The 25,223-nt window shown below is 54.5% G+C and overlaps 5 protein-coding genes across 11 annotated transcripts in view; 3 read left to right on the plus strand and 2 right to left on the minus strand.

Moving 5' to 3' along the window:
- The window catches only part of STAG1 (STAG1 cohesin complex component), a 177,794-nt gene extending 177,418 nt beyond the window's left edge, over window positions 1-376 (minus strand). Inside the window, exon 1 of the mRNA XM_065844443.2 lies at window positions 197-376. The gene's annotated coding sequence lies outside the window, so the exon portion shown is untranslated. The remainder of the gene's footprint in view (window positions 1-196) is intronic.
- Window positions 377-765: 389 nt separating this feature from the next.
- SLC35G2 (solute carrier family 35 member G2) lies at window positions 766-7,735 on the plus strand. Of its 7 annotated transcripts, none has more exons than XM_071812390.1 (4): window positions 766-949; window positions 1,661-1,749; window positions 5,432-5,505; window positions 5,949-7,735. In XM_071812390.1, exon 4 carries the CDS (start codon window positions 5,971-5,973, stop codon window positions 7,204-7,206), a length of 1,236 nt encoding a protein of 411 aa, XP_071668491.1. In that variant the 5' UTR covers window positions 766-949; window positions 1,661-1,749; window positions 5,432-5,505; window positions 5,949-5,970; the 3' UTR covers window positions 7,207-7,735. The 7 variants fall into 7 exon arrangements, with proteins under 7 accessions (XP_071668491.1, XP_071668494.1, XP_065701150.1 ...); XM_071812391.1 differs by lacking the exon at window positions 766-949 and adding an exon at window positions 1,009-1,368; XM_071812393.1 differs by lacking the exon at window positions 5,432-5,505.
- Window positions 7,736-8,363: 628 nt separating this feature from the next.
- Window positions 8,364-13,605, minus strand: SCLY (selenocysteine lyase). The gene is made up of 14 exons (XM_065844261.2): window positions 13,546-13,605; window positions 13,109-13,187; window positions 12,927-13,039; window positions 12,734-12,834; window positions 12,438-12,594; window positions 11,952-12,079; window positions 11,677-11,841; window positions 11,213-11,319; window positions 10,861-10,897; window positions 10,497-10,580; window positions 10,253-10,355; window positions 9,971-10,046; window positions 9,121-9,312; window positions 8,364-8,612 (listed from the first exon to the last, which is right to left on the minus strand). Exons 2-13 carry the CDS (start codon window positions 13,156-13,158, stop codon window positions 9,153-9,155), a joined length of 1,281 nt encoding a protein of 426 aa, XP_065700333.1. The 5' UTR covers window positions 13,159-13,187; window positions 13,546-13,605; the 3' UTR covers window positions 8,364-8,612; window positions 9,121-9,152.
- A 46-nt stretch (window positions 13,606-13,651) lies between these two features.
- LOC136104918 (uncharacterized) lies at window positions 13,652-18,337 on the plus strand. The gene is made up of 2 exons (XM_065844267.2): window positions 13,652-13,788; window positions 14,771-18,337. Exon 2 carries the CDS (start codon window positions 14,804-14,806, stop codon window positions 15,650-15,652), a length of 849 nt encoding a protein of 282 aa, XP_065700339.1. The 5' UTR covers window positions 13,652-13,788; window positions 14,771-14,803; the 3' UTR covers window positions 15,653-18,337.
- Window positions 16,711-24,730, plus strand: AIRE (autoimmune regulator). The gene is made up of 13 exons (XM_065844704.2): window positions 16,711-16,719; window positions 17,284-17,389; window positions 19,642-19,702; window positions 21,205-21,346; window positions 21,452-21,626; window positions 21,719-21,871; window positions 21,979-22,050; window positions 22,389-22,513; window positions 22,674-22,751; window positions 23,686-23,801; window positions 23,872-24,081; window positions 24,173-24,273; window positions 24,466-24,730. The coding sequence occupies exons 1-13, from the start codon at window positions 16,711-16,713 to the stop codon at window positions 24,687-24,689; spliced, it is 1,572 nt and encodes a 523-aa protein (XP_065700776.2). The 3' UTR covers window positions 24,690-24,730.
- Window positions 24,731-25,223: the final 493 nt, after the last annotated feature.

Below are 25,223 nucleotides of genomic sequence, written 5' to 3' on the forward strand. Positions count from 1 at the left end.
GGAGCCGCCCCGCCCCGCGCCGCCTCCTCTTCCCTCCCCTCCCCTTCTCCTCTCTCCTCGCACGGGCAGCGCCCGCTCCCGGCCCGGCCGCCGCGGAGACCGAGCGAGCGAGCGGCCCCGGCCCGCTGCCCCCGCCCCTCGCGCCTCCATCTTGGATCGGCGCCTCAGCGCCCTCCCTCCCCCGCGCCCCGCTCACCTCAGGCCGCGCCGCGCCGGGCCGGGCGGCACCCCGGGAGCCTGCGGAGCGGCTGGCGCGCGGGGTCCGGGCGGGTGCGGGCCGGGGCCGGGGCGGCGGCGCTGGCGGGGGCCGCGCTCACCGGAGCCGCAATCCTAAACCGCCATCTGGCGGCATTTCCGACCCGCCAATGGCGCAGCCGCCGCCGCGCGCCGGACCCCCAGCGCCCCCTGGCGCCCGCGCGCCGACACTGCCCGCCCGCCGCCGCCGCCGCGCGGGGAGGAAGAGGGAGGGGTGGGGGGAACGGGGGGCGCCGCAGGTCGCGGCGGCCCCGCGCGGCACGCGGGCGCCGCAAACGTCTTTCGCGCGAAAACGCCGCGCATGCGCCCCGCCGGCGCTTACTGGCGCGCGGCCGCGGGGCGGAAGGCGGCCGTCAGCGCGGCCGCCGAGGGGGCGGGGCGTCGCCAGGGCGACGGGAAACCGCTGGGGGGCGGCACGCGCTGAGGCGGGCGCCTGTCGCGACAGGAGGTGGGCGGGGTGGGTGGGGCCGGGATGGGGCGGTCCCGCGCTCCGTGAGGCGGCGGTGGGCGCGGCCCGGGGCCGGTCTGACGTTTGATGCCTGCGCGTCCGCCCCGGGCGCCGGAGGGGCGGCCTCTTGGCGGCTCGGCCGGGCCGGGGGCGCGGCGATGCGGCCCGTGGGCTAGGGAGCCGGGGGCCTCCCGGCATGGGAGCGGCGGCCTGAGGCAGCAGCGCCGGGCGGGTGTTTCGGCACCGGTAAGCGCTTCGGGGCAGGAGGGGGCGAGTCTCGCAGCGGGGGGTCGGCGAGGGAAGAACCTGGCGGGGAAGGGGCCCGGGCAGCAGCAGCAGCAGCAGCAGCAGCAGCCCCTCCCCGCCGAGAAGCCAGGCCTGCCTCGAGTACGGCCGAGGCTGCCGATCCTGCTTAATTTCTCCTTCATCCTCACTGAACGCGCCGCCCGCTTTGGCGTTCAGTGCGCCCCGGGACGTTTGCGGGGTGTCCCCTCTGCCGGGGTGACAGTGTGAGAGTTGCCATCGCGACATGCGCCATCCCCGATGTAAAACTTCCTCGTCTCCCGTTTCCCCCGGCCGTCCCCTGAGCCCCCGCACACACCGCACACGCACCAGCCGCCTGCCCTGCCAAGTTCCTGCAGTTTGCTGGGAGAAGATCAAAAGCAGTAAGCTTTAAATAAAATTTAACTTGTAATCTGCTCTAGTAAACCTAAACGTGCCTTCCCGTGCTCTGTGTCAGCCCATTGTCATGTGCAATTTAAGGCCTTTCTTATACCTAGCCAAGCTAGTTTCATATGCTGTAGGAGGCTGTTTAAGTGTTGATGTGTTTTCGGTTCGTTCCCCCGTGCCTGAAATTGCATTCTAAAGGGGTTTGTTCGGATGAGGGGGTTTGGAATGGGAAGTTTGCATTCAGAGTGGCTCTTCCAAAATCACTTAATGCGAGTATTGCTGCTGCAGAGGGAGCAGTTGCAACAGGCGTGAATACAGGAATAGTATTTTTTCACGGAACAGGACGCATTTGGAGCCCTTATACAGCAAGAGAAGAGGTCAGTGAAAGCACGGTCTCATATATAATCCCATTGAAATCACATGTGGCAGTTTTAGCCAGCTAGCACAAATATAGGTTGTTTTTTGCGTAGGAAAATATTATCAGGAATGTACTGACTGTGAGGTTTAAGTGTAGGGTTTATGTTTTGATCCTATCAAGGGTGTACTGGCTCTTCCTTTAGGCAATGCTGTTGGACGTGACTCAATTTGAAGACCAGTTTGTTTGATGTGTATGTTTATGTATAATGCATGCAATTGTGCTTAAGTACAAGTAATTGCTATTTCATTTCCTTAAAACTTTTTATTATGAATTAAATTTTAGTAAAGACTTTGATTTCTTTGCATATATTTTTAATAAAACTGATTGATATCATCAGACCAGCTGGCTAAAAAGATAAAGTTACTCTGATTTTCCAGTGTGCATGTTATCAAGTAGTTTAAAAGCGGAGCAGAAATGTAGGCTGCTGCAGTGATACCAACGTTTAATTGCCTGCTGTGCACCGTATGTCTCCTTTTCTCCCCCCTGGGTTCAGGTTGTGTTGCACTAGTCAGACATCACGAGTGCAGGTCCCTTGGCATGTGCAGTTACCTGAACTATCAAGCGTGGAAGAATCACCAGCAAGGTTAAGGTGGTTTAATGGAGAGGGTGCTGAAAACAGGAATTTAAGAGATTTTCCTGCACCTGATAAGAGATTAAAAGAAAAACGTGTGTTGTGGGAAGTCACTATGCAAGTTCAGCAACTTACATGAGTTTGTAGGGATGGAGTGGGTCTTTCATATATATCATATTTAGGGGATATTGTCTGCTGTTATCTGACAGAGATTGCTTACAGCCCTCTGATAACCTGGGTCTAACCTGATCAGATTTTGGCAGACTTTCCCCAGAAGAGGCAAAGGCACACACCTGCAAGACGGGCCTTTGAGGGCATGGGGATAGCTGCCTTCCTAAGGACTGCAGTTGCCACGCCTGCAAATCTTTCGTAATAACAATTCAGTCAGCTGACTGATTTTGATCGATCTGGCAGAAGATCACAGTATTTTTCTGGAAGCTTATTGAAATTTCGTAGTTAGAATCACCAGTCAGACCTCAAAGCCTTAATTCCTTCAGGCACTGCAAGGAGAGCTCAACCTCCCACCCTCCAGTAGCCAAGTGGCATAAAATCACTTATTTCTACCCTGCTAATTAGCATATACGTAGTGAGTGGGAAGAGAGGAGGGGCAGTGTTTGGGTTTTTTTTCTGTTAAAAGAAATCATCGTGTGTATTCTGTTGATCATTTGTGACATTTATTGAATCCATTGTAATTGTTTGTTCACCCACTGAAAAACGGGGTTCACACTTTTGACAGTCAGTGATTTCTGCAAGCTAGTGATTTAAATTGGTGTCCCAGGCTGTCATTTGAATTGGGAATGTTTGCTTTGTTATATAGTATGAGAATTTTGTGAGGCGCTTAATTTTCATCCTTGTAAAACTGAATCAAAATCAAATTATATCCTTCATAGAAAATGCAAATAAATTATCTGGTTTGCAGATATGAAGCAAAATAAAAACTTCACGTGATCTCCACAAAGGCACTAGCACAAAGAGAAATACCAAGTTTTCTGCATGGGCTGTGCTGATTCCCATTTATTTTAAATTTGTGTCTGGGACAAACCTAGTGGACTTGGGATATAGGCTGATCTCAGACTCCATTGAAATTCTTGCTGGTTGAGAAAAGCAAGCTCACCGAAGAGTACAAATAAATGTACTGCGTGAGAGTTGACATAACATGTCATATACTCCGTATTTAGTAGAGATAATTAAATTTTGGTTTAAGCGCTGCTGTTTGTTCTCTGTTACTTCTCATCTCCTGCCTTTCTCATTTCTCATGTGCTTGCTCTCCCAGCCGTTAGAATTCGTAGTGCTGAGAACACAGGAGGCAACACAGCGGCTGTGTAGCACAGCCATTTTGAGCTATGTGTTCGTCATCCATTGTTTTCCTCTAGAGAGATCTCTGAATACATTACGCGGGTCCAGTGCAAAATTTGTGACTGGGTTTTGTCTCTTTTCTATACCCTCTTCTGTATTTGTGGGAAGAAAATGTCATCTAAACTCAGAAGTGAGAAAGTTACCATCGTATGCTAATAGCAAAAAAATAGCGATTTGGGGTTTGTTTTCAAGAACCAAGTGGCAGCATGTACTGAGCTGTTTCTTAATGAAATGTCTGAGTTTATACAGGCTACATCCACTGTCGTTCTAATAATAATGCTTGTTGTGCACCTTGTGTTGTCTTTTCCTCCCACTTATTTTGTCCCGATCCATATATTGTGCCTTAAATCAATATGATCTTAGGTTTTTTTAAGATGTGGGGACATCAAGGCAGAATTGTGAATTTATAACACAATGAAAACACTAGGTAAGAAAAGTTGTGCCTGTGAAAATCACTGCCTTCTTGGATTCATTCAGTGCATTCTCCTTTAAAATAATCGGAAATGAACAACTTATCTGAAGAAAAAGTACAAGCAGCAGGTGGCAGATTTCTGGTCGAGTGTTTTTAAATATTTGATGGGTAGTTTGAACTGCCCGCTAGTGCAGCTGATACCCAGCTCTTACCCTCTTTTATTTACTCTCCTTGGCATTGCAGCTGTTTTTTCTCAAGTTTCATGCAGTATTTAAACTGTGCATTAACAGGCACTCTGGAGTGCTCCTCCACTGTTTAGCAGCATACTGGGTATGCTTTGTTTTTCCAGCTGAGCTCGGCTGAAAATGGCTTGGGAACAGACAGGAGAAGAGCCTCCTGAACAGACAAAGGTGTTTCTTGTCCTCAGACCCTCTCACATTTACCAGTCTGCTTCAATGAGGGGTCTCGGCACTAGGAGAACAGTCTGCCAAAGCAAGAGGAAGGTGGTGCCCCAAGACGCCTCGCTTACCTGTGCCGGGCCACACCGGTGCTGCCGCCTTCCTCCAGCGCTGGGACTGGGCACCTGCCTCTCTCCCCACTCCCGTTGAGTTTGGGAGTAGCAGGGGGTTCAATAACCTGTGAGGAAAAGGGAAGAATATCCTGTTCTTGTGTAAATTATTTTGCCAGGAGATAGGCAGTGTTTGGCTGTCATGGATTATGGATGGAGAAAATGCAAAGGCTGAACCCGGCCACGATATTTTTAAAGCATTTCTGTGAAGAGCAGTTGCCCTCACTTTTACGTTGCCTTTTGATCTCTGCTCTCCCTGACAAACATCCGTGCTCTTCAGCCTGATTGTCCACCTGGCAGTGGTCTTGCACCTTCAGGACCCACCTGCTCTGGTGCTTTGGCCTTCCCTGTGGAGAAGGGCTGCAGGACTCTGATGGTGACTGTTCTTGTGATAAGCTGTAGGAACATTACGCTCACAAATCCACCACTTGTTCTTTGCATTAGTTCCATCAAGAGTTCAAAGAGATGGCTGAGGAGTGGTTTTGGCAAAATGACACTGATTGCTTTCTCTCCATTGAAACATTTTTGGGTTTTTTAGTGGTGTTCTTTTCATAACACTGTACCAGGGTTGCCAGTTCCCAAAGAGCATGGCCCCACAGGCTAGTGCATCTCAAATTTTCAGCTTTGGAAAATAAGCTGGATGTTTTGCGCCTGCTTTGGGTATGACCTCCTGTGCTGGGATGATTGTAACATTTCCTATTTGGTATGTGAGAGCATCTCCTGTTTCTGTTTAGACATCCGGACAAATATGTAGATGACCGAGAGGTGTTTTCCTCTTCTGGCTTGGGAGTAAACCTCTCAGTAGCAGGTAAAGTCTGCACATGTTTATTTGCTGGGGCAAATAGAAGGCAGGGAATGTTGCATTTCCTCTGTAGTGTTGTATCATTAGCAAGCAATTAACAATAATTTGTAACTACAGGGTATCTACTGTGCAAAAAGTTTAGCAAGAGAACTTCATTAGAATAAGAATATACTAGAATGTATTATATGTACTGTAGAGAATAAGAATCTAAGTAATTTTCAAAATTTAATGGCTAACATGAAGTTCCACAGTTGGCTTTTAAGGAGATCCAAATGCCCTGACTATCAAAGGTACAGAGCAGTACCTCACCAGAAAATGAAAGCTAAAACAAGAAAAATTGATAAAATAGATAAAATAGCTTGAAAATGCTGATAGCATTTACATACTAATGAATATCTCTCTCTGTTCGTTAAACAAAAATAACAGTGCATCTCCATTTTTTTCTTAAGACTAGGACATTTCTCAGAGGAAATGGATATGTCTTCCCAAAAATACCCAGTCAAAAAGCGAGTGAAAATTCATCCCAACACAGTAACAGTGAAATATACTTCTCATTATCCCCAGCCAGGGGAAGAGGGATATGAAGATGTTAATGAAGATACTGGAGTATTTATGGAGGATAATCCTAAGAAAAGACTACTGAATGATGGGAAAAAGAGAGAGAGGACCTTTTTTGGTACAATAAACACTCAGCTTCAGCCAACACAACTGCCAAAACCCGATGAGATCGGGAAATCCCAGCATTTTCCTGAAGGAAATATACTGCAGTCGAGGAAAACGTGGATAGTCCTTTTCGGATCTGCCGTGGCTCACGGATGTGTGGCTCTAATTACAAGATTAGTTTCGGATCGTTCTAAAGTGCCATCCCTGGAGTTAATTTTCATCCGTTCAGTCTTACAGGTGCTGTCCATTACTGCCGTGTGTTATCACCATGAGCCTCCCTTTGGCCCCAAAGGCTACAGACTCCGGCTGTTCTTCTATGGGGTCTGCAATGTCATCTCTATCACTTGTGCTTATACCTCCTTCTCTATAGTGCCCCCCAGCAATGGGACTATTATGTGGAGGGCCACCACTACAGTGTTCAGTGCCATTTTGGCTTTTTTACTCGTAGATGAAGGAATGGCTTACATAGACATAATTACTGTAGTTGGCAGCGTGTTTGGTGTTTGTCTCGTCATGATCCCCAACATTGTTAAGGAGGAAAACTCTTTGCTGAGCACCTGGAAGGAAGCTTTTGGCTACACCATGACTGTTATGGCAGGTTTGACCACTGCTCTCTCCATGATAGTCTATAGGTCGATCAAGGATAACATTAGCATGTGGACGGCACTGTTCACCTTCAGTTGGACAGGAACGGTGTGGGGAGCGTCCACCATGTTCCTACTTCAAGAGCCAATTGTCCCACTGGATGGAGAAACCTGGAGCTATCTCCTTGCCATCTGCCTGTGCTCCACAGCCGCCTTCCTGGGGGTCTATTATGGCCTGAGCAAGTTCCACCCTGCTTTGGTCAGCACCGTACAGCACCTGGAGATAGTCATCGCTATGATCTTGCAGCTTCTCGTGTTGCGGATCTTCCCCAGTGCTTATGATCTTGTCGGGGGGGCAGTTATTTTGGTTAGTGTTTTTTTCCTTGCATGTTATAAACTGTCCTGGAATAATCTAGGAAGACAAGATTATCAGGAGATTGTGGATTCTTCCATTAAATGATTCTAGGAGTCTATGATTCTAAATGAATTGCAGTTTTGGTGTCCAATTCTGGCTCTGACCATGTGAAAGTAACATATTTCAGCCCTGTGGTGTTCTAGCATAGTGGCCAGGTCCTCTCTCTACTGTTTAAATTCAGAGCTGATGTAGCAATGTTGGTTATTTCCAGACTTCCATGACAGGCGAATTTGTTCTAGCGTGTACAACCACTGACATTTTGTCATACGAGAAAAGGCTGTTTGTCCCGAGTACATTGAGTGTGTGAGCAAAAGCACAGGCTGGCCCATGAAGGTACAGGCCAAGTCATAACCATCTTCACCTTCCCCAAGAGGGATTCCCTAGTGACTCATTCCTGTGTGCCGAGCACAGTAAAACCATTAAAATGGTCAACCAAAGTGTTCATATCCTCTGTAACACTTCTTGTGCTTTGGCTGCAATATTCCAAATGAAGTAATGCTAATCTGTTTGTGGCTAAAACTTGCATTTCCTGGGTGTATAAAGAATAAGTCAGTAAAGCTTTTTGTGCTTTGTGGTTACGTTTCTGTCTGAATTGATGCAGGAAACCCAGACCTCCTGTTGGGGAACAAAAACTGGATCTCCAGTTGTCCCACAGCTGTGAAAGAAAGGTCCCCCAAAACTATTCTATAAGGTCCATGATAGATAAAAATATCTACCCCTGCAGCAGACCAATACTCTTTCTATGGAACCACTTTTTCTAAAAGACATTTGGAACATTATGCACAGGAGGGAAAAAAAAAAAAAAAAGGAAAAATATAAGATTGCGTTTGAGATTGAGGTGTGAACAGCAGCGATAACACTGAACATGAACAGCCCAACAGGCATCCAGGGACATTGAGCCAGCATGCTTGGGTCCTAACACTTCTTAGATTTACAAAACACCCAGGGTTTTATGGTTCCAAATAGTATTCCTTGCCACGTTCATGTATGGCTAGTAAAGAGAAAGACCAGCATCTAAGAATCTGTGTCTGTGGGCTCTGTGACAACCCGACCAGCAGGCACCTCGCCACTCTAGCAGACCGTGCCTCTGTTCCAGGACACGAGCACATTCTAAGGGAAAATACATCACTCAGATGACCTCAAGCAGTCCAGCTTCCTCCATGGAAAACACCATGGAAAAGACATTTGACCCAGGAAAAAGCCACAGCAGCAGCAATTGCTTTTATTCCTATGAATACCCAGGGAGATCAGGTTCCCCGACATCAGTCAGCCCCACCAGCAACGCTCTGAATCCATGTGACACTTGTGTCCTCCTGTGTCAGTGATGAGAGTGACCGCTGGGCCCACGCAGGGTAGACAACGTTTCCTCGGGTGCTGGCACGGTTCAGGCTGCTTGGACAACTCGTTTTGTTCAGGAGCATATGGAGCTGGTGGGAGGAGCTCTCTGCCTGCTGTGGGAAGGGCAGAAGGAAGGGGAGCATGTAATACAACACAATGCTGGGAAAGCCGTGCCCAAGAACCTTCCCAGCCATAAACCCCTTTGGCAGCTCAGGGCCCTGGCAGGGGCAGGGCAGTTCCCAGCCCAGCATCTTGCTGCATTTCTATCAGCTCGTTTCCCTCTCAGGCAGATGGTCTTTCCTCCTCTAAGGGATACGACAGTGGGAAACCTTCCTTTGTGGAAAGCAGCCAGGGAAAAAGGCTCCATCTCCTATGACTTCCATGCCTGTTAGCTCTGGAGGTAGTTGAGCTTTGAGATTCCGTCATGCCAACATGCACGCAGCAAGCTGGGTATGCACTGGCAAGCGAGCAGCACCCGACAGCAAGGCTGCCCAAGTGCCTGCACCGTGCAGTGGGGACAATAAAGCCCTGAGCAAGCCCTTGCTGAGCTGCCCAGCCCCAGGCTGACACAGGCAGCCAGCACCCAGGGGCTAAGCAGGGGCACAACTCCATCCTGAAAACCTGGGTGATGACAGGGGAGCAATTCCTGGGGTCTACAGGGCTTGGTCCTGGTCCAGCTGTGCCACGGCCTGCACAAGGTCCTGCACGACCAGGTCCACGTCTGCCCGTGTGGTGTCTCGCCCCACGCTCAGCCGCAATGCATTCTGCGCCACGTCGCAGGGGATCTTGCAGCTGAGCAGAATCGAGGAGGGCCTGAAACACAAGCACAGGGATGAGCAGGTTTAACTCAAAGGCCAAGAAGCACGTGCATCACCAGAAAGCTTTGCTGAGAGGGAGCACATCTGCAGATGCTCTCCAGGCAAACCTGTCTCCTGCACAGAGCCCTGCTTGCTTTCCAAAGCCACCTGCACCCACTGGCCTTGTTGCCCTATGGTAGATCTGGCCCTTCCCCCAAGGAAGAGCCTCTCCCATGTCCCTGTAGGTTGGCAGCTCTGCCACATCTACAGGGCATTGCTCTAGACCAGCCCAAAAGCACCAGCTGTCTTCACACACCCCCAAAAGAGCCTGCTGGAGATCCAAATTGGGCTTGAACAGGTGAGCGAGGCACACACAGACATAAGGCAGACTCCCTTCTGGCAGTACCAGGCATTGAAGAGCACTCCCAAGCTCAGCTGGATCACCAGAGCCAGGAGGGACAAAGTCCTTCCCAGCAGCAGCCAAGTGTTGAGCTGTGCTTCCTGCAATAACGTTCTTTGCAGCCCTTCAGCCTCCCTGGAAAGCTCTGCAGCCTCTTTCCTCTGGGTGACACTGCCCACAGCCACCCACAGCCCCTTTCCCTGTCTTGTTTCCCTCCATCCCACCCACTCTCCTCTGGGAAGATGCCCTGGGCCTGGCAAATCCAGCTGCTTACCGATCCCCTTTCTCAGAATGGCAGGCAGCCCCGACGCTGGCGAGAAGCATCTTGCAGCGAGACAGCACCTTTCTCCCTGCAGCACACAGAGGCACAGGTCTCCCAGTGCCCAAACTCTCTCTGAGGGCCACTGCGTGCCCCATCTCCCTGCCCGCACCATGGCCCAGTGCCCACCAGTCTCTAGCTGCACAGTGCTGTGCAGGGCAGGTGCTCAGCTCCATGGGCATGGCCATGGGGCAGCGGTGGACTAAGGGCATGACAGAGATGTATGAGCAAAGCTACCTTGAAGGCCTGGACCAAGGATGGAGAAGTTAGAGGTGTTGCAGAGTCGCTTGGAGCCTGTGAAGTGGCTGTTGAAGTGGATCCTCTGCTTCCCAAAGGAAGCCTGGGAAAAACAGCAGACTGTGAACACTCTGGGATCACAAGCAGCTCTGTCCTGGTGAGGAGGTGGCAGGGCCAGAGGGACATACCCACCGTGGCTGAGACCCCGGGAAGGGAGAGACAAACAGGAACCAGCACTGCTCACCTCCAGCCTGGTCTCCAGGTAATCCCGAACATCCCGCATGTGGGCCTCATAGGTCTCCCAGTTCCTGCTCACTAACTCTGCAGCCTGAGGACAGAAAATACCGACAGGCTCTGTCAGCAACCTCCCAACAGCCTCTCAATGCCTTGTGCCACGTGAGCTGCATGGCTGCCACAGCTGCTGAGCCTGCAGCAGCACTCTGAAGCACCTCCTTTGACTGGCACCAGTAACCTCCCTCTCTTTTCCCCATAGTTCACCCACGCTCCTGTATTCCAAGTTTGTCACTTCTAATGACTGGGGAGCGCAGCTGGCCATCCCTGTGCTGGTTCTGCTAGACAGCACCCTACGGTGACCATCACCTGCTCACCTGGCCGAGGCCGGCAATCATTGGGGTGTTCTCAGTGCTAGAAGGGAAGAGGGAGCAGCAAATTATTTCTCCAGACCAGAAACCCAATGTTGAGGCACAGACACTCCCCATGTGGAACCCCTCACTGGTGGCAGGGGGTCCTGGACGCCTCCCTGAGGTGGCTGGGAAGGCACAATCCCACCCTGCATTTCCTCCCACAGCAAACAGGCTCCTAGATCCATCTCCCCTGGCCGGGCTGCCTACCCCAGGGCAGGCAGGTGACAGAACTACCAGCTCAGCCTGCACTAAGCCAAGTGCACTTTGGCCACCAGCCCAAGGCCCAGCTCTCCAGGCCACCACCCAGCCACCTTACCCTGGTCGGAAATTCCTCTCCTGTCCCCCTCCGAAGAGCATGGGGTGCAGCGGGGTGGTGGTGCCGGGGCCACGCACATACAGTGCGCCGATCCGTGGGCCGTAGAACTGTGGAGAGAAACAGCCACAGTGACCCTGGGGACACTGCCAGGTGTCCCTTTCCTGTAGTCCTGCCCAAATCCGAGTGGCCTCCAGTGCTGACCCCTGCCCGTCACATAGGCACAGGCTGTGGCAGAGCTGTTCCTCACCCTTGGCCTCCTCTTGATCCCCCTTCCAGACAGGTCCCCCTGACTCGCAGGAGTCTTGTCACCCAGCTTAAGACTGTCTTCAGAGCACCATCCAGCAGGAAAACTTTGCCCACTGATGAGGTATCAAGCTGTGGACAGCACCCAAACTCTCCCTCACACCCCAACAGAGATGTCTTAGAAGGGGAACAGCAGCTGGACCATGTGAACAGGGCCATACCTTATGTCCCACGATGGTGAGGTAGTCCACCCCCAGCTCCTGCACGTCCACACGCCCCTTGCCAATCATCTGTGCCGCGTCTGTGTGTGCCAGGATCCGGGGCAGCCCCTCAGCCACTCTCCGCTGATTGAGGGCACGGATGCGCTGGCTCAGCTCCGCAACAGGCTGGCAGGAGGGAAGAGGTTCTGTGTCCCAGGGACCATCTGCTCCCCCTTATCAAGCACCTTTTTGCAAGGATGTCCCCACCCTGTCCCACTTGCTGCCCTCAGACTCACCATGATGACCCCAGTCTCGTTATTGGCCAGCATGATGGAAACCAGGCAGGTGGTCGGCCGGATGGCAGCAAGGACATCATCCACTTCAGCCCGCCCACTTCGTGAGGACACAGGCACGAAGGTTGCTTCTGCAAGCCAAGGAACAAGCCCTGATGTTTCCTGGAAAGCCCAGCAGCGCCAAGAGCTGCCCATGACACACTGAGCAGAGGCAGGGGAGCAGTGCAGGCAGCTGGCGTGCGGGCAGAAAGCATGGTGGCTCGTGGGGCACAAGCACTGGAAACCAGTGGGGTAACACATTCAGCTTGAGGGAGTGGGACACCATGCAGGTGAGTCAGTGCCCTTTGGAGGGGAAAGTGGAACATCAGAGAGCAAGCAGGTCCCCGTCCTCCACTGCAAAAATGCCATTGGAGAAAAGCCCCCACTTGCAAACCCTGGTCTGTGGCCAGACATCCCCAGCCTGTCCCCTGCGGTCCCTCTGCCGCTCACCCGCCAGGTGCTCCTTCACCAGCTGCTCCAGCGGCAGCCGGATGGAGTCGTGCTCCACATTCGACGTCACGATGTGTGGTGTCCCCCAGCTATCCCCCGGTCCAGCCTGGCTCTCGTGGAAGTGCCTGCAGGCAGCATGGATCACCATGTTGTTGGCCTGGGGAAGGGAAGACAGAAGGAAAAATGAAGGGCCAGAGGGAGAGCGGTGCCCTTCACCCCCACCCTCCTCAATGCCACATGTCTGAGAGGAGGCAGGGGTGCCTGGGAAGGGGCTCAGAGATCGCAGCTACTCGCACCTCCGTGCCCCCCGAGGTAAAGACAATGTCCTCCGGCCGGCCTCCCACCAGCCTCGCCAGGCTCTCCCGGGCGCTGCTGATCAGCTCCTTCGCCTTCCTGCCTGTGGGATGGGACCCAGCAGCTCCGCCATGGGCTCCAGGGGCACAGGGCTCAGCCCAGCCCCCCTGCCACAGCAGCTCCTCCGGGCCATACCTGCGGGGTGGGAGCTGCTGGGGTTGCCCCAGGCCTGGCTCATGGCGTCCCGCACGGCCTGGGCCACCTCAGGGGCCAGTGGGGTGGTGGCGTTGTGGTCCAGGTAAACCCTCCTGCGGTGAGGCAGCGGGTCAAGGGGCGCCGGGGCCGGGAAGGGGACACAGGGCAGGGCCGGGCCTCACCCCTCGGCCGCATCGCACCGCGCCTCCGCCGGCTCCGCACCGGTTCCCATCGCCGCCGTCACCGTCCTCGTCTGCCGCCCTGGCACCGCGGGAACACACCTGTGGGCGCCTGCCGGGGGGACCAGGCCGCTGCCCTGCCCGCCCCACCGCGGCGGCGCCACCAATCAGCGGCCTCCTTCCTTCCCTCCATCATGGCACCCACCAATCAGCTCCCTCCTTCCTCCCTTCCCCACCGCCATGACCCCTGGCCCGCCCTCCAATCCGGTCTGCCCCGGCTGGACAGCGGCCAATCAGCTCCCACTCATCCTCGCGGCCCACACTGCGCCCGCCCATTGGCCGGTGGACCCCGAGCCCGCGGTGCGACCAATCGGCTGCCAGCGGGACCCCTCCTCCTCCTCCTCCCGCCGACAGGGGCCGCGGCGCCGCCGCGCGCTCACTCTCTCGCGCCGCTCCCTCCTCCTGCCCGCACGGCCAGTCCTCGCCCGGTGCCGCCGCGTCGGGCGGAAGGGGCAAGCGCGAGGGGGCGCGCACTTCCGGCGTGCGCCGGGGGTGGCCCTTCCGGGCGAGGGCGGGCGGGAGCCGCTGCGGCGCTGCCCCTCTTCAAGATGGCGGCGGCAACCTCGGCCTGTTCCCCCCGCTTCTTCCTGCGCAGGCTCCGCAGACCCCCCTCCAAGATGGCGGTGAGCTCCGGGGAGGGGAGGGGCTGGGCCGGGCCGGGGGCAGGGCGCGCCAGGCTCCGCCGACCCCGGCCCGGGGCCCGCGGCGCGCAGGAGGCCTCATGCGCGGCGGGCGGGCGGCGCCCGGGGCTTTCCCGGCCTCGCGCCGTGACTCAGCGCCGCGGGGGCCCCGGGCCGCATGGCGGGGGCGGCCCCGGCCCCGCTCCCCCGGTGGCGGTTCTGCAGCCCCCGGCGCGCCCCGGCCCCCGGGAGCCAACGGCCCGAGGGGCCCGAGGCAGCTGGAGGCCCGCGGGGCTGCCCGGGGCGGGCCCGGAGTCCTCGGTAGCCTCGGCCTCGTGGTTCCCCAGGCCGCCTCCCCCCGGGCCGGGGCGGCGGAGGGGCCGCGCAGCGGCTGAGGAGCTGCGGTGCCGCCCGCGCCGGGCCCCCGTGCCCCGGGCAAGGCGCCAGCCGCGTTGCGGGGCTGCCGGGCCTGGGCAGGGCCGCGGCGGCTGCCGGGAGCGAAGCCTCGGCCGAGGCCTGGGCGCTGCGGGTGGTGCCCCGGGGGCAGGGGGCTCCGGGAGGCCGAGCGTGTGTTCTGGGACGGGGAAGGGCCAGAGCAGCCGCGGGGGAGGCGAGCTCGCCGGTTTCGGGGCCGTGCACCTGCCGTTGCAGCGCCGAGCCCTCTGCCAGAGCTGACATCCGGTGCCCCGGGCGGTCTTGATTTGCTGTAATTTACAATATGAAGCCCAAAACCCAATTAAAAACTAATTGACATAAACACACCGTATTAGGCTTTACAACCACACAGAGGAGCGAGATAGGCTGGATGTGCAGATGTTTAGTGGGCTGGGCTCACACAGCAGCCGCCCAACAGCAACGGAGCACACCCCTAAAATCCCACATTTTATTGGTCTGAGCATGTTTTCTCATTTGTTTATTCTCACTGTAGAAAAATAAAAGCTTCATTTGACATACTTTTTTTTTTTTTCCCCATCTCATCTTTCAGATTATGTTATAACTGCAATATAAACGAGCAGTGATGGAATCACTGGACACCGAGGTGAGAGCACGGAAGACTCTGAGGACTGTTGAATATGTGGAGTCTTCAGGTTTCACCCAGGGAATCCTGCCCACCAGGAAGGATGTGATCCAGAACATGCTGTATTTGCTGCAGCCCAAAAGAGCTGGCCAGGCCCAGCGCTCCAAAGAGGACGCAGCCCAGTTGCTCGCTGAGCACCTACAAGAGCACTGGTTGGTTTGCAACTTGCACACCATCGCGTCGCAAAGTATAAAGAAACTTATCCTCAAAATGTACGAGGAGTTTACCAGATTGTATCAGACCAGAAAGCAGAGACAGAACAAGGGTTTTACCGATCGAGCGGACAAATTCAACGAGAGTTCAGAGAAGCTCTTTGACATATTTTGTACAGACGTGCAGATGAGAAACAAACTGGAGGAGTACAGTGGGATAAAAATGACTAGCATTGAGTGGAAATTTCTTGAAGATCAAAGAAGCGAAAGAAAAATGTACTATGAAGATTTCACAGACAAGCAAGAATTGAAGATGATGGAAAGAAGACAAAAGATACAATGTCTGGAGCAATTCAGAAAGCTCGCCAAAGAGGAGAAGGAAGGAAACAAAGCGAAGGAAATGAAATTTAAAAGTGAAGAGCAATCCGACGAAGGCACGAGCATAGATGAATCCTGCCCTGCGGAAGAGGAGAACGGCGGCGCTCCGGCCTTTTCGCTGCGGGACAGGAGGAAGCGCCGGTGTACGGCGACTGCTGCGAGCGGCGCCATGCCCCTGGAGTGCCAGCATATACGCATGAGCATCAGGAGGGTTAGGCCTGGGTTCTACGAGACTGTGGAGAAGGTCAAAAACTGCTAGTGCGTGCCGGGGTCGGCAGGCAGAGCTGCTGGAGTACGAGGTGGCAAGGCACACGTTAGGCAAGTTTGAAATCCCACCGTCAATTGGAAGTGATTGTTGTAGATCCCCAAGCCAGAGCTCAGGAACATCCCATCTCCAGGGAAGAGCACTGGGACAACAACAACAGCGGCAAAGACTAAAACATGTGAATTTGGAAGGATAAGTAGCCAGCAGCTAACAATTGGAAGGCTCAAACATAGCAGATGATCTAAGGTTGTGTAGCGCATAAGCCTCTTTTTCCAAGGGCCTGTCTACATCAGTGGGTTTTTGGAAGTCTCTCGCCATTTCTGAGCCAGTGATGGCCTAACAGTATGCAACAGGACTTGGATTTACTGCAGGGAAATAACTTGGACTTGTCGTCAGTAGAAAATTTGCGTGCCGAAAAGCCCAAATTCCTGCTGGTCTCTGTGGGAGTGAAAGGTGCTCGGCCCTTTTCTGCAGAATTTGGTGTTTCTGCGAGGAAAGAAGCTGATGGTCAGCTTGTGTGACCCAGTCCCGGAGAGGCACCCCACGGTTTTGTGAAGGGATTGCTCTTGCTCGAGGAGGGGGAAAGAGAGATCAGGAGACGTTCGAGTGCTTTGGCTGTAAAAGCATTGGTGATTCTGAATGTTTTATTCTAGATTCTATTTTAATGATATTTCCTTGATTGGGATAAACCTTCCCATAATTGAATGAGTTTTAACATGAAGTCCCTAATCTAGGATCTGAGGTGTGAATCCTAAATGAAGTTTTGTCGTCCAAGGGTGTAACATAGGGGGAAGGATGCAAATTACATTATTTAGTTTTAAGATGGGAAGAATTTTATAAACCGTTATCCTGCCTTCTTAGGATTTAGGGAAGAAGAAGCCTTCCCAGGTGTGGTAGTTGTGGTATTTACAGCAAAAAACACCTGACTCTGGGCTTTTCCACCCGCAAGGTCCATGCAGACCAACAGGGTGCAAACAGTAGTTTTCCACCCAAAGTTGAACAAAGTGTAACCTCCTTGCCCACGTACATCCCAAGCAGTGATGTAAGTTCGGATGACCGCGGTACGAGGGTATCTGCCGTTTTTAGTTAGTTTCTTTACTGGTTTTTAGAGATGAGAGGCTTGAACTTTTAGTGAAACCCAGTGCTGGAGATCCCTCTGGTGAGATTCCCAAACCTTGCCAGACTACACTGAAAATTAAAAACCCCAAGTCTCTATTTGTCCAGAGAAGTTCTCCAGTAGAAAAAGCGCAAACTTGCCTGGTTTTCAAATTTACCTTTCAGTGTGAACATTGGTTTCCCCACTCCAGTATCTCAGCTTTTCCCCGTTTCTTTTCTCCCTGCCCTGCACATCATTTTACTGACATTAACTCAAGCTGTTTCATTCTTTGGCTTTTGCTCCCTTTAACAATAAATGCATGTACAAATAATTTTGACAGTTCCTTTACTTTTAATGAATCAGTTCTCGGACTGCTTTGAAGTCCTATGCCAAAGGAGGAATGAAACACAAATTTGCTGCTGGTCCGATGGCGACGCAGCAGAACTGGTGAGCGCAGGAGGTGGCAGCAGCCCTGGCCTTGCTGCTTGGGAGGCTCCGGCGTCCCTCCGCCCTGTCCTTCCGCCTGCAGACAGATCCGTCCGGCTCCGAGCGATGCTTCGGCTTCCCAGCGACCTTGCTCATTAGTATAATAATTGCCGGGATCTTTATTCTGTGTCTCGGAGAAGTTCTTCATGGTAAGTTGCTCTGAAATATTTAGTGAACTCAATGTATTTTGCATCACTCGTAGTGTTGTTACAGGTTTAATTGCACGCACCCACCTTCCACAACACCCTCCAACCTCCGCTGCTTGAGAGTTTGCGGCCCTCTCTCTTTCTCTGACGTGCTTCACTGACTTCCCCGTGCAAATTATGTCACGTTGAAACTATTTGCCTTCCAGCCCTGAGGTGCTGGACTTGAGCCTCTCACGGGGCTTTTACACCAGCAGCTCTGTTTCAGCAGGGAATATAGCCAAGCTCGGACCTCGCCGAAGTAGAATTTTTTTAATAACTGCTGTAAAACCCCCTTTATATTACAAATATAGCTGACAGGATAAATGCTGGTGTGTTAAGCAAGCGCACCAGGGTTGACTCGAATATGGAACACAGCGTTGTAGTGCTTTATGACTTTCAGGGAATTTAGGGTTGTCGAATCTGACTTCCTGTATGCCACAGGGAATTACATTTCATTCAGAAGCCCCACACTCAGCCGTCTAATTTCAGTTTAACTGACGTGTCTTACAGAAAGTCGAGCTGAAGACACGGGAAGTCTGCTGTCTTCCTCAGTTACACACTTAGTGGTTTGTCATCTTTGTGGTTTAAAAAAGAAAAAAAAAAGGCAAAAAAAAATCTTCTAGGCTGTGATTCTTTTCATGACATCTTGTACAGGCTGAGCAGTGTTTATCGCATTTAAATCATACTTGGTTTTTTGACTGGGTTTGACTGTGGATAGAGCCAAGGCCTGGCTCTGTTTCTGCTGCAACAGGGGGAAAATTTCTAAACAATGTATTCTGATTACTTTTCTTTGGGACCATGGTGCCTTTTTAATCAGGACAGTAAATCTTGTCCCAGGATTCTGTACTTTTGTACGTTAACAGTTGTTGACTTTCCTTTTTTGGTGTGTCCCAAATAAATTAATATAACATACCTCTGGGCTTTTGTTTCTTCTTTCTAAAGGGGGAGGAAAGAGGAAACTGAAGCTAAAAGACATGTTTTCTACTCCAGCTCTCCCTCCTGGGCTCATGCAGGTGGAGCTGCTCTCGCCCAACTGTGTGGGGCAGTGGTAGAGAAGCTGCTAGAAATTGGAGTCTGGGATCGGGGTCCCACCTGGAGCCCTGTTTTTCCCAAAAATGCTGGAGCCCGGAGCAGCCAAAAGTAAGGGAGAAGGGATGAAGGCTCCAGGTGTGCTGGCAGCATTTCGCTTGGGCTCTCGGGGTGCTGCAGGTGTGGGGTCGTGGCTGTCAGAGACATGGGGGGGCACCCTGCCTTGCTGGGGTTCCTTCACGGGTGGGTTCCCCACTTCTGCCCATTCCCTCCTACCTGTGATTCGGGAACATGTACGAGACGAGGAGGTGGCCAGTGGTGTCCCAGAGGCACACAGGGTGAGGGTTCACACCTCAGGACCTTGGTGTGGAAGGGAAATGAAGAAAAGCTGGAAAGGGCTTGTTTGCTTTGACAGCTTTTGGTGGGATGGAATCGAGGTGCATCCCTGGGGCTACTGGTGCTTCTGGTGAAGGCTGAGCTGCTGATTTAACCGTGTTTGCGGAGAAACATCTTCAGCCTTTGTGGTCAGACCTGAGCTCAAATTGGGCTCACTGACTTCAAACCTTTAGCTCTGTTTTCTGCAAGGGGAGCAATGGAAAGGAGAGGGCAGCCCAAAACCTGAGTGTGGCCAGGCTCCTCTGTACCCAGCCTTGGGCCCTGGCAGCTGGGGAGGGCTCTTGCCAGCCCCAGGGAGGGTTTTATACCCCTCTGCAAGCAGAAGCTGACTTTTCACACCCCCAACAAGTGCTTTGCAGCTGCCAAGGTCTGTTGGAAGCAAGGTCACGCAGAAACACTCGCCTGATTTCCCAGGACATACGTGCCTCTCCACATGGTACCTGGCAACTGCTGCTCTGCCCTCTGTGTAGTGTCTCAGAAAGGGGAAGAAACAAGAAAAAACAAACAATCCAAAATGCAAATTATTGCTCTGCTGGGTGGGTTGGATGTGGAAAACAATCTGTGATTCAGAGCACAGAAAGACTCATGAAGTCGGAATTTAAAACAAGCCCGAGCCCAGCGCTGTGGGCACACGTGGCTGCGTTGGGCAGCAGCTGCTGGCAAAGGAGCCCCCGTGACGGCAGGGGGTGGGCACGGGGAACCGGCTGCCCCTGCAGCGAGTGCCGGAGCTGTGTCCCAGAGGTACCGGACAGCTTAAAACAGGGTGATGGTGACAAACTGTGCCTCTGCAGGTGGGACACCGGGGAAAGCGTTTTTCCTTGGAAGGGTGGAGCAGAGCTGTGAAACCGTGTGGTGAGTGTGCCTGCACTCAGCTCCTGTGGCTGGGCTGTGGGCGATCTCTGGGAGGGGAGATGAACCTCCTGTTTTGCCCATGATTTGTTCCCTCCGTGTGTACACTGGGCAGGTGGCGGCAGATCCATCCCCACCACGGCAACGCTGGACACCAAAATCCTGGCACGGCACCTGCCTGACCCTTATCCCATGGTTCCCAGTGCCTTCATGGGAAAAATCACTCCAAATCCTGAAAGGAGCTTCAGGGCAAGCATTTCCCTGGTTAAACACATTAATTTGTTAACCAGAAATCTATGAGGGTATTTCCTGCTCTTGCAGAGGGTGTTGTCTCGTTTTTCTTCCCAAGTTTCTGGATGACAGCCGCTGCTTCTTGGCACAGCTTTGGAGCCAGTAGATACTGCTCTAGTCTCCCAGGATTTACTGGTAACGGTCCCTACCCGTGTCACTGTGTTCCATACGATGGAGCATCACCTCTCATAGCCCTTCCCCATCCCACTCGGGTTGAGTTTTGCTATATGTCGGGCATCAGGGGAGGTTTGTGCATGGCCATGGCACCCAGGCTGAGCCTTCTGGGCAGCAGGGACATGTCTCCAGAGGGAGAGAGGCTGGAAATTAATCCTGGGGGAATCCCAAATGTTTGAGAAGAGGAATGGGAGCTTCAGAGCTTTCTCTCTCCTGGATGCCTGGTATAGAGCAGCAAGACCTCCAGACTTTTATATGCCAGATTCTCCCAAGGAGCCAGTTTGCCCCAGCTCCAAGATTTTTACAGCTGTGTATTTCCAGTGAAATCACTTTATTGCCCAATTTCCCAGAGCAGGCAACGATGGAGCTACAGCAGCACCTGCTCGGGTGATCCCCGGCTCGCTGGTGGGGCTGTTGTCACGCTGGTGGGCCAGAGGGCAGCAGCACAGTGCTTCAGACGAGCTTTTTGCTTGTTCAGGATCTGTAATTGTACCGAAACACATTGTTTCTAGAGTTTCTTTGGTGTCAGTGCTTTCCTGCCAGCCCACAGAAGGTGGTTTGCAGGTACCCAGGGCAAATATTCCTGTTTTCCCCCACTGTCAAGCTGTTACTTTCCATGTGCTCCCGTGGCCAAGTTTCTGGATGAGAGAAGCAAGAGCTGTGGAAAGTCCAGAAATTTTGGGGTGATGGCTGGCTGACCGCAGGGAGGAGGGAGGCGGGGGCCCCTGCATGAGCACCCCAGGTGTCCCCCAGCCATGCTGGGGTGGTCACCATAGGGTTGGGTGTCCTTCACCAGCAGTGGCAGCTAATGTTACCCCAGCTGTTGATGCCCACTGCTGGGGAGCATCAGCGGTGTGCTGGGGACAAGCCCACCATGCCATAGAGACAGTTGGCAGCAGGAGGGGGGATCTCAGGTTACGCAGCCTCATCCAGAAATGAGTGGGGCCACAGGATCCTGATGATGTTCCTGCTGTCAGTGGCTGGGGCTTATTAAAGGGGAGCGTCGGGGCAGGCTACATGTCCCGACGGTGTCCCTGCAGCATGGCAGGGCCGGCCGGCGAGGGGGACCTGCGGCACCTGTTGAAGCTGCACCGCACCGAAATTGCCATGGCTGTGGACGACGTCTTCCCACTGCTGCACGGCCTAGTCGACCACGACATTGTCCCTGAGCACATCTTCAAGGTGAGACCATGGGGTGGGAGAAGATGGGATACACCATGGGGCCTGGGGCCATGGCCAGCTGGTGGCACCGCAATACGTGACAATGGGCTGTGGTGGCACCGGCAGGAGACGCTGAGCCGGACAGAGCGGGAGGGCTCCCACCGCGCATTCCACGCGCTGCTCACCTGGCTTCTGGGCCGTGATGCTGCTGCCATCCGTGACTTCTGGGCCGTCCTCTTCAAGGATTACAACCTGGAGCGGTACACCCGGCTGCGGCCCCTCCGCGGCGCCTTCCCCAGAGGTAGGAGGGGGATGGATGGGGGTAACTGGGTGCTGCTGGTGAGCTGGGGTGACACCCAGGGCCAGCTATACCTGTCCCTGTCCCCTTCGCAGAGGTGGAGCTGGGGCAGCAGCACCGCGGCAGGCGCCTCTCCCCGAGCCCCACGGTGCCGGCCCCACACAGACCCCAAGGCAAGAGGAAAGCCCCTGAGGAGCGGGACGGGGCACGGGCAGCGCAGCCTTCCCCGCGGCACGCTGCCAGCCCCGGTACAGACACCCAGGGCAGGATGGAGATGGGGTGGGGTGCTGGGGGCGTTCCCGAGGTGCAGTGGGGTGCTGTGCCCCCTATGACACCCACCCTCACAACCCCGCAGGACCCCTGGTGAAGGTGAGGACTGTGAAGAAGCCAGAGGGCGCAGACATCTCCCGCACCTCTCGTGCTGGCGGTGAGTGCTGACCCCCGGGGCAGCATCTGCCTGTTCACCCTGTTTGCCCATGGTCAAAGGCAAGGGGGACTGCCCGCCCCGCTGAGCTGCCCCCTGCCCGCAGCCCTCCAGGCCGTGGCCGCCTCGGTGCAGAGAGCGGTGGCCGTGGCAGGTGGTGAGGTGCCCGTGACCCATGGGGCTGTCGAGGGCATCCTCATCAAACACGTGCTGGAGCCCGGTAGGTGCAGCCCAGCCCAGCTGGCCGCCTATGCGGTTTTGCCCCCGAATTCAGAAGCTGACGCTTGGGCAGGGGGGTGGCTGGGGGGGGCCGCCGGAGCTGCTCTCAGCCTCTCTTGCAGGCAGCTCCAAGACAGGCAGCAAAGCCAGGGATGAGCCGTACACCCCAGCCGCCTGTGAGGAGCCGGGGGCCAGGAGCAGAAACCGCAGCCTGAAGCCACCTGCCCGGCCCAAGACATCCCAAAGCGTATGGAACACCCCCACCTCCCACTTTCAGCCCGTCTGTCGTGCCCGTGGCTGTGTCAGGGGGTTGTCCCTGCCTGGCAGCACAGCCCTGCCCTGGGGGTGTCCCCCTGAACCAGGCTGTCCTACCAGCTCCCCCAACCCCTTTCCTGCCTCACCCGTAGAGTGGGGAGCCCCGAATGCCCCCCCAGACCCGGCTGCCGGTGCCTGCCCTGCACAGCGAGGACCCTGCATCACACCAGGTGAGCCCTGGGCATGGTACCTGGTGCACCCTGAGAGGCTCCTGGTGAACTGATAGCCATTGGGCTACCCCTGACATGTCCCTTTGGCCTGGCCAAGCACAGGCAACCTGGGGCTCAGCTGACGAGAGTCACTGGGCTGCAGCCCCCCAGAACAGGGGATCCCCACCCTGAAAGGGTTTGGTGGGGGTGTGTGCAGGTTTTGATTGCAGGGTAACAATAAAACTGTGGCAGATAGATTGTTAACCCCTTCTCCTCCCGCTTCTCCCTTCAGCCCCTCCCTCTCCCCCCTTCCCACTAAGGACACGCAATCGGGAGGGAAAGGACACAGAGAAGAGAGTTGGAAAAATTAAAAATGTTTTACTAATGCTACTGATAAAATAGAGAAAAAATAACACAAAATATACAATATCAATCTTGAAAGCCCCAGCAACTGTGTCGGCAGATGTAGGGCCGGCACCCGAAGTCCTGGACTGGACTCTGCAGCCAACCGCAGCTGGATTCAGTCTGTCACTAGGCCTCAGTTCGCAGGGACGACTCGCAAGGTCCTCTCCTAATGTCGGCCATAAGGCAAAGTGACAAGATGGTTGTGATCTCCCACTTTTATATGAAGTATCGTGTGAATGGGATGTTATACTCAGTTAATCGGTTTCTGGTCACCTGTTTCCCGTTGCCCCTCTCGTGAGATGTGCATCCATCCTTATCAATGACCTTGCATTCCATTGCTATGTTTACTAAAACATGTATCCGGTTCTCCAGGAAAATGCAGCTGATATGAAGCTTTAGCTGACAGGCAAATTCACTGAAAGAGAAACTTGTTTTTAACAAAACCTGGACAGGGTGGTGGGGTGCCCTGCCACAGCCATGGGTGCAGGCTGCCTGCCAGTGCCCCCTGGGGACTTGTGGCAGTGACCCCCTGTCCATTCCCTTACGGCAGGAGAACGAGGACGAGTGTGCAGTGTGTGGAGACGGTGGCGAGCTCATCTGCTGCGACGGCTGCCCCAGGGCCTTCCACCTCACCTGCCTGGTGCCCCCACTGCCCCGTGTCCCCAGGTGAGGCCCTGAGTACCACAGGGACACCAGTACCCCTGGCTGTCCCTCACCACCCGCTCTGGCTGTGCAGCGGGACGTGGCGGTGCAGCTCATGTGTAGTGAGTGTGGCTGAGCCGGGACGGCTGCAGGAGGTGGATGCGGCTACAGATCAACCCCCTGAGATCCTGGGGGAGGAGGCATGTGGTGCCCGGCGGGGCGGAGGTGATGGGAGTGTCTGTGGTCGCTGCTTCGCCCAGATCACAGCACCCAAACATGGCCCCATGCCCAGCAGGGACCCCAGGTGAGCCCCCCGCTATCCCTCACATCCCAGCCTTAAATTCCACGCAGAGAGGGGCTGCCCTGACGGTTTGTGTGAACCCTGATGGTTGCAGGGGGCTGCTGCTCTGCATGTCCTGTGCAGACACCCCAGACACAGCCAACCTGGAGACCACCACAGCGGCCAGTGACCCCCCGCTACAGGCAGCAAAGGTCGGTACAACAGCACCAGCTCCAGCAAAGGGAACTGGGCTGGGTGAAGTGCTGGAGGTGGGTATGAAGGGAGCGATGAGGCTGAGGAATGGTGGTTCAGGCTGGGTGCAGCTGGAGGCAACTTAGTGAAGCTGTGCTGGAGGGAACGTGGAGCATGAGCTGGGACTGCCCCAGCTGAGGGACTGAACCAGCCCAGAGGCAAAGGGCTGCAGGCAGGGGGCAGGCTGGAACGCTGGCAGGACGTGTCTTCTCCCACAGACAGAGGACATCTCCCTCGGCAGTGAACCCGTGCTGAGCAGGGACGAGCTGGAAGCGCTCCTGGGTGAGGTACGGAGCTCGGGGAACAGCACCAGGCAGAGTCCATCCACAGAGGACCACACCTGGGGAGTGACCCACAGGGTGACTGATGCAGGGATGTAGGCAAGGCAGGGACAGCCAGGGGAGTAAAGAGGGGTCTGGCAGTAAGAGGGACAGAGCGACTGACAACGTAGATGGCTCCGCAGGGCACCTGGGATGGGATCCTACAATGGGCCTTCCAGAGCATGGCACGGCCCCTCGCAGACACGCACGGACTCTTCACCTAGAGCATGAGGCAAAGTGGCACCCCCACAGCATGGGTGATGCAGGAAAGGATGTGAGGTGGCTGTAATCAGGGAGCCACGAAAACGTTTGGAACTGCAGAAAAAAATACAAGATCAAGAACTGCATATCTCAATTTCCAAGATCAGATGAGATTGGGCGTACTGAGGGTGGTATGGCTGTAGGTACGCCACAGTGCGCCAAATCGGCTCTTGCACAACTCAAACCTCCCTCCCGCACCCCAAAACGACCCATCAAAACCCACACCGCCAGGTAGGAGGCTACGCCAGGTACACATGTCGTCAAAATACACGTTCCGACAGCCCCAACACCGCCTGCCCCCGACGACTCAACACAGCTCCCACAAATCTGGAG

The sequence above is a fragment of the Patagioenas fasciata genome, chromosome 9 (assembly GCF_037038585.1).
Source record: "Patagioenas fasciata isolate bPatFas1 chromosome 9, bPatFas1.hap1, whole genome shotgun sequence".
Taxonomy (NCBI): domain Eukaryota; kingdom Metazoa; phylum Chordata; class Aves; order Columbiformes; family Columbidae; genus Patagioenas; species Patagioenas fasciata.

Bases quoted from the DNA above. Each gene is read 5' to 3' on its own strand.
- SLC35G2 (XM_071812390.1), top strand. From the start codon at position 5,971: ATGGATATGTCTTCCCAAAAATACCCAGTCAAAAAGCGAGTGAAAATT.
- SCLY (XM_065844261.2), bottom strand. From the start codon at position 13,158: ATGGGAACCGGTGCGGAGCCGGCGGAGGCGCGGTGCGATGCGGCCGAG. The intron at 12,595-12,733 runs GTGCGAGTAGCT...TCCCTTCCCCAG, and splicing joins TTACCTCGGGGGGCACGGAG to GCCAACAACATGGTGATCCA. The intron at 11,320-11,676 runs GTATGGCCCTGT...TTCTCTCCACAG, and splicing joins TCACCATCGTGGGACATAAG to TTCTACGGCCCACGGATCGG.
- LOC136104918 (XM_065844267.2), top strand. From the start codon at position 14,804: ATGGAATCACTGGACACCGAGGTGAGAGCACGGAAGACTCTGAGGACT.
- AIRE (XM_065844704.2), top strand. The intron at 22,051-22,388 runs GTGAGTGCTGAC...CCTCTCTTGCAG, and splicing joins CCGCACCTCTCGTGCTGGCG to GCAGCTCCAAGACAGGCAGC. The intron at 24,082-24,172 runs GTGAGCCCCCCG...TGATGGTTGCAG, and splicing joins ATGCCCAGCAGGGACCCCAG to GGGGCTGCTGCTCTGCATGT.